The 6,974-nt window shown below is 42.2% G+C and overlaps 1 protein-coding gene across 1 annotated transcript in view; it reads left to right on the top strand.

Moving 5' to 3' along the window:
• The first annotated feature begins 2,579 nt into the window (after positions 1-2,579).
• Positions 2,580-6,974, top strand: part of PON2 (paraoxonase 2) — a 28,590-nt gene continuing 24,195 nt past the window's right edge. Inside the window, exon 1 of the mRNA XM_043588920.1 lies at positions 2,580-2,736. Within this exon, the coding sequence (XP_043444855.1) occupies positions 2,663-2,736 (74 nt within the window). The 5' untranslated portion in view covers positions 2,580-2,662. The remainder of the gene's footprint in view (positions 2,737-6,974) is intronic.

The following is a 6,974-nucleotide window of genomic DNA, read 5'->3' as shown; positions in this document are numbered from 1 at the left end:
CTTCCTCCAAGGTCCTGCTGCTCCTGGAAGAGAGGCAGGAAATTGTACAGCCCTCTGTAGAAATAGGCTTGTGTCTAGTGGGGACAGGTAGGCTATCTTATTGACTTTCAACATTATCTTAGAATTTTTTATTCATATGTCCTAGCTATACCTTAACCCAATTGAATAAACCCATTCATTTCAAACTTGAGCTCCATTATTGGAGCAAATACCTTGTATTTTGTATTTGGGTGTTTTTGATCCCTAAGGAAAACAAGTTCATATTGTTCAACCTAATCATTGAAGAATTATAATTTGTTAACTATAATATTAAAATATGTATATAAACGACTTTTGTCATTGCATTTCTTTATATTTTAATATATTGGATTCTCAATAAAATGACTTGGGAGGCAAAGGTCTCCTTTACTTTTCTCTGAGAAGCCATAGAATGAAGCCATCTACAAAGCAATTCTTTCTTTTACTGATAATAATTATAATAATTATATTTTATAACATGTCTTCAATATATTTTTGTGTTAAAAGATCTACCCCCTTTTTAAAAGAGAGGTAAGGATGGGGAGAAAAAGAAAAGGAATATGGAGGGACCACCTCGCCATCACATAGTGTATGAAATGACAATAATCATGAGCCACCTATTCCGCAGATTACCGGGGACATTACACATGATAACACAGGCAAAGAACTTTAAAGAGTTAAAAGCACAATCATGAGAGGCAGTCCACTTACAGTGTGCTCCAAAGACCATTTTCAATCTGTGAACCCTTTGTTTTTGGTCCATGGTGAGATAAATATGAAAATTTGAAAGAAAGCATTTAGAAACTGTTATAGAAATTTGACAAACTCATTTTCTGTCTGTTGAATCAAATAATAAAAGATTTGGGCTTGTATTTTGTGTCTGAGTTTTTACTTCATTTCTAGTAATTATTTTCATTGTACTTCACAAAGGCGAAGAAAAACCTGTCCTTCACCACACATAGTTTGAGAAGCATTGATAAAAGGTATTATTATTTCTGAAATTTTGCTTAAGAACCATTAAATTTCTAATTATAAACTAGTTACATGTCATTATTTGAGAAACACTGCTTCAGACCAAGTGTAAGGAGTTGCCAGCATTCAGATAAGTTCCAGAACAAGTTTGTTTTGTATTGGGCAACTTGGTTATTTAAGAGTCACTTTTCTCATGAAATAACATAAGCCCAGGGTTATGTTCTTGGTGTAGCCTAGAGATCTGTTATCTCAAAAGATTGCTAAACTATACTATAACATTTAATAACAGATACATACTACAACATTTAGTAATCGGTCTTCTCCACCCTTCTACAATGGAGAAGATAGACTTCTGATTTCCAGATCAGAAAATCCCTCTCTTCCCCATCTGTCTGTGAGAAATAGCGATTCCCAGCCTTAGTTTAGAGGTGGATATGGGGTAAGGATGGGGGCTACTTCTGCAGAAACTCTTTCGACAGTGACACTCAGCACAACACTCAGCAGGAAGAAGAGTACGGAGATACAGCACTTTTACACAGAGTGATGAGGGAATTAGACTGAGTTTCAGGGAACTCATTCGTCGTGTTCATAACATTAATCGAAAGTTTCTCCAAGATTTTCTGAGATTGAGATTATGCAGGTTCTGCCGAGCTTGAAAGCTCTGGTTCTTTACAGCAAATATCTCCATCCTAAATCCTGGGGTACTATTCCTTTTGTGGCCCAGCACCTGTTGGGTCTCAGCCTCCTCCTGAATTGAGATTTGTCTGTGCCAGAGGGACCCATGACACATGTCTGTTCTTTCAAAAGACAAGTGTTTTTCTCCCTACCATTCAATATAACCTAATATCCTGTAGGACTGAATCAGGGAAACACACATACAGAAGGAGAGGAGTTTTGGTTTTGGTGGGGGGAGGGGCAGATGAGAAATTAGCATCTGCTTTTATTTACAGGTTGTCTAAGAAAGTGATGTTTGTTGAAGACTGGAAATCGTGATGGTTTCTGCCTACACGCTGTAGGATGGCAAATAAACCCTGGGAACCATTGGAAGCTTAGTTCAGGCATACTCGGTCTGTCTCAATCTGAACCAATAAGCTTCTCTTTTACATTTGTTTTTCTTTCTTTCTTCATGTTATGGCTCTTAAAGTAAAAGAAAGCAAAAAACAGTTTTCCCATACACTGAGCCGAGATCAAAAAGTGTTCAAGTCTGCAGGCCTCGGGCCCAGATGAAGGATTACCAGGAACAGAATGTCTCTTTCCTTCCGTCTACACCCTGGTATAATGAATAGTGATTCCAGCATGAAGTTATTTACAAGACAGGACTCTGTATCTTTTCCTGTAATGAAAAAGAATCTTTAAAACTTTATCTAGAAGTTTCCTACTGGGATAAGGAGTAAGGAATGTCTTTGAAGACTAGGAAAATGAGAAAGGAACGCGGGCTGCCTGAGGTCCTTGGGGTTGTTTGTTTGGGATAGGAGGCGAAGGAATTCCAAATTTCACGCCCTCAACCTAAACTGGGGCATCCTGGGAAAGCTTCTGGGGAAGCGGGTGGTGACAAAGGCCAAGGGCCGGACCGAGGGCGGAGCCGGGGCGGAGCGCGGCCGGAGCGGGGAGGCGGGCGCCGCCCACCGTGCTCCCCGGCCAGCGAGAGCTTGGCGGCGCCGGCTCCCGAGCCATGGGGAGGTTGGTGGCTCTGAGCTTGCTGGGGATAGCGCTGGCGCTCCTGGGCGAGAGGCTCCTGGCGCTCAGGTAGGTGGGCCCTCGCGCACCGAGGCGCCGGCGCGCGGCCCGGCTGTGGGACGCCTCCCCGAGCTACGCCCGCGCTCGGGTCCCCAGGCCCGGGTGGCGGCCGGCTGCGGGAGAGGGCGCAGGCCATGCAGGGATTCTCCAGCTGCCGGGCAGAGAACTCCGGGTTGTTCTCAGATACCCAGCTTGTGAAACACCTCCACCCCCACCCCAGCTTCTAGCAAAACCCAACGCAGTTTGGGCTGAATCTCGAGACTTTCTGGGAAGTTGAGGAGCCCCAGCGAGTGCTTTGCAAGCACTCCCAGGCAAATCCAGCTCTTTAAACTTGGAAGCAAAACTATTACTCATGCACTGAAACTTTCATTATAAAGATTTATTTCAAGTCATTGGTGCTGCTTCTCTTTGTTGCCCAAACCAGCCTCCTTCTTTAATAAAGTTGTGCACCATCCCTCCCCTGCGTAAGTTTGAGAAACTTTTCATCTTTCTAATCTTGGCGCTGTGCATCAAAGATATTTGAGATATTCAGCGACTGGTCTTACATCACTTCCTTATTTATCTCCACTGAGGAACCCTGAAGCCAGAATGTCAAACAGCACAAGCCTAGTGCATGTCCCAATTTAATTATAATGAAAATCACGGATGGGTAGACATCCTAGTTTCTAAGTTACCAACTGAAATTTTATAAGCCTCGTGCAGATGGATTCCAGAAATACTGAGCACCAATTCTGTATGGTGTGCTGTGTTGGGCTCCTGTAATGGAGTCAGGCACTGTCCTCACCTTTAAGAAGTTCACCCTATTACAGGGGAGAAGAGAAGTAAAACAAATGTATCAATTTGGGTGTCCAGGACAGGTACAAACCAACCCCTGCAGGCTTAAGGAGGAAAGATGGAGCCCTTGAAGGTGGAGTTCAGGAGAAAGAGACTATTTGAAATTGGTCTTGAAGGATGGGTGAAACATATGTGGGGATAAAGGAGGCCATCCCAGATGAAAAACGAAGCATGAACAAAGGGGAACGGGTGGGGAAGTTTGCAGATTAGCAGTAGACCAACTTGAGGGGAGTTAAGGGGTCCAGGGTAGGAAAAGTTTTGAGATGGTTAACTAGGAGTTCAAAAATTGGGGCCTGCTTTGATAGGCAAAGGAGAACTATTGATGTTGGTGCGTGTGTGCGTTTCAACAGGAATCTGTTTAAACCATATAAAAGCATAATCAGTTGCTGTGTTATAAAGCATAGTTAGTTGTGCTACATAGAGGCAAAGCTGGAAGGACGGATTGGAGGAGAGCAGTTCTCAATCCTGGCTGTATGTTAGAATCTCCTGGCAGGCTGATGCCTGGGCTGCACCCCCAAAAATTCTGATTCAGTTGGTCTGAGTGGGGCCGAGGCATGAGTGTTCTTTATTTTATTTTATTATTATTTTTAATATTTATTTATTTTTGAGAGAGAGCGCACACGAGCATGTGAGTGAGGGAGGGGCAGAGAGAAGGAAATAGATCTGAAGTGGGCTCCAACTCACAAACTGCGAGATCACGACCTGAACTGAAGGCAGATGCTTCACTGACTGAGACACCCAGGCGCCCTGAGCGTTTATTTTAAAAGATTCTCCTTATAATTCTAATATGCAGTTACAATTGAGAAGTAGTAGAATAGAGAGTAAGCAGATATGGGGAAGCTAGTTAAGGTATTGCAGTGGTTTGGAGAGAATAACAGAACAGGGGCCCAAGCCTGAGCCCCAGTGATAAGGGGGAGGAAGTCAAAGGTGATACCAGGGTTTCTGTGTCTACTGACCTATAGCTGGAGCTTTATCTGCTGATAAAGGGGTGCAAGCTGGGGGAAGTGTGTGATGGAAGAATTCTTACTGGTAGGAAATGGACATGTTGGCCTTAATTTTCATGTTACATAAATGCCCAACTTGCTCTGCAGGACATTTTTGAATTGGATGGTTTTGTACATTCTGTCCAGCTCTCAGTTTCAAAGGCAGTACCACTAAAATTCACAAGCTCATTAAATTGTCCTGAACTTCAAGCCATCAGTGTTCCACAAGCTGAAGTTTTCCCAAATCATGGGTTTTTCTTCTTACCAACCTTAAAGTTTTAAATTTAAGTCCCTTTAAATGAGTTATAGTTGCAAACCTAAGAAAAAGTAAATGAAGCTTATTTACATAGAATGCACCTTACAGGTAATTTACAATTTAATGCATCTTTTCTTTAGAGAGATTTGACTGTAATAAATTTTACCAAGCAGTGACTTTCCAGGGTGGTAACTTCATCGGATAGTTGAAGCCCTCAATCGGCTGATGTGAGGATGTTAGGATATGTGATAGGTGGCTAGATTTAGAAAATAACGCAGGATACCCAGTTAAATTTGAGTTTTAGACAACCGACAAACCATTCTGTAGGATAAGCGGATCCTATGCAATATTGGGGCATGATTATACTAAAATATCATTCTTTATTTGAAATTCAAATTTGGGCATCTTGTCTTTTATTTGGCAACCCTGTGATTGTGCCTGCTCTTGACAGATACAGGTGGGGTGCTCAAATGCATCGCATCTCTCCTTTCAGACCCTTAGCGTCTATTTTGAAAAGCAGCAAGTGGGGTGCCTGGGTGGCGCAGTCGGTTAAGCCTCCGACTTCAGCCAGGTCACGATCTCGCGGTCCGTGAGTTCGAGCCCCGCGTCGGGCTCTGGGCTGATGGCTCGGAACCTGGAGCCTGTTTCCGATTCTGTGGCTCCCTCTCTCTCTGACCCTCCCCCGTTCATGCTCTGTCTCTCTCTCTGTCCCAAAAATAAATAAACGTTAAAAAAAAATTAAAAAAAAAAAAAAAAAAGAAAAGCAGCATGTTCCTACCTCCCCATAAGGAAAGGCCCTTCAAAAAACAGGCTTTTGTTTTTGTTTTTTGTTTTTTTGCTCTCATCTGGTACCAGCTATTTCATTGTTCTATTTTTAGAGATGGCGCTTTGGCACTCAAGTTATTTCTCTCCCCCCAGGGCGCCCGCTTAAATTTCAACCTGAATTTCAGATAAACAGTGAATAATTTTTTTTTTTTTTTTTTTTTTTTTTTTTTTTTTTTAGGATAAGTATGTCCCAGATGGATAAATGGAATCAAAGCTGTCTCTTTCCTTCTGAACTGTAACTGGCCAAAGTTCCCAGGGGAGGATGGCATATTACACCCAACTTTTCTACTCCTCCCTAGTTGAGCAATAAAGGGGAAAATAGAAAGACACAAATTTCCCTGGGCCAGTTGCTACCTGCTGCAAAGTACACATACTTGAATGAATCATGAGACTTGAGTACATCAGAGACCTATGCGTAGGCAGGAATCCCCAAACAAGCATCTGAATATTCCGCTTGTTGCGTGATAGATTTTATGACAGCCGCACCAAAAAGCTATCCAGTCTGCTTTGGAACTCTTCTGAAAGTTCAGGTTTTATTTTTAAACTACCATCCTCCTTATCATTTATTGTGTGACTGCTGTGTGCTGATCACTGTGTCAGAAGTTCTTTATAGTAAACCAAAATGTACATTTACTGACATTTGGAAAGAACTTCCTTTTACATTTATGCCTCCATTCAGTCTTCATATATGTCTTCTTTCCTATATTATACGTGTTAAAACTGAGGCTGGAGGAAGTCAACTAGTAGCTCAACAGGTAATAAGTGCTGAACGTAAACTCCAAACTAGGTCTTCTCATTTGCCCCCTGCTTCCCCACAGCCTCCTAGCTTTTCTGCCTTTGGAGTAAATGACTTACTCCCAGCTTAACATGCCTAATCACAAATTCTTCGTTACTAAGTACCAGCATTAAGGGGACTCAAGGGGTGAAAATTCCAAGAGGTTTTACAAGTCTGTATACAAAAGATAAAGCCCCTGTTTGTCTATATTTAAGCCTGTACTTAGAAGATAAAGCCCCATCAGTGGTTTGTAAATTCAAAGGCCATGAGATATGGAACAAAGTAATGCCAGGTAGTAACACTGTTTTCCTAGTTTGCTGAAGATGAGGCAATATAATAATTAACTGCCCCTATCTCATCCTGTTCTGGATGGCTAATGCTGTTTTCCTAAGTGAAAGAAATAGAAATTGATTTCATGGTAATGACTGTTGGTTAAGGGTTCATGCTCTGTGGCCTAGATGGCCTGAATTCATTCCTTAGCTCCACTATTTACCTGGGACCTTGGCTTTTTATTTCACCTTTCTGTGCCTCAATGCCCCAATCTGTAGGATACTCCATAGTGGGGCTATGAAAA

This window comes from Prionailurus bengalensis, chromosome A2 (genome assembly GCF_016509475.1).
Source record: "Prionailurus bengalensis isolate Pbe53 chromosome A2, Fcat_Pben_1.1_paternal_pri, whole genome shotgun sequence".
Lineage (NCBI taxonomy): Eukaryota > Metazoa > Chordata > Mammalia > Carnivora > Felidae > Prionailurus > Prionailurus bengalensis.
Note: the sequence above shows the minus strand (reverse complement) of the source record. Positions and strands in the feature narration are given on the sequence as shown.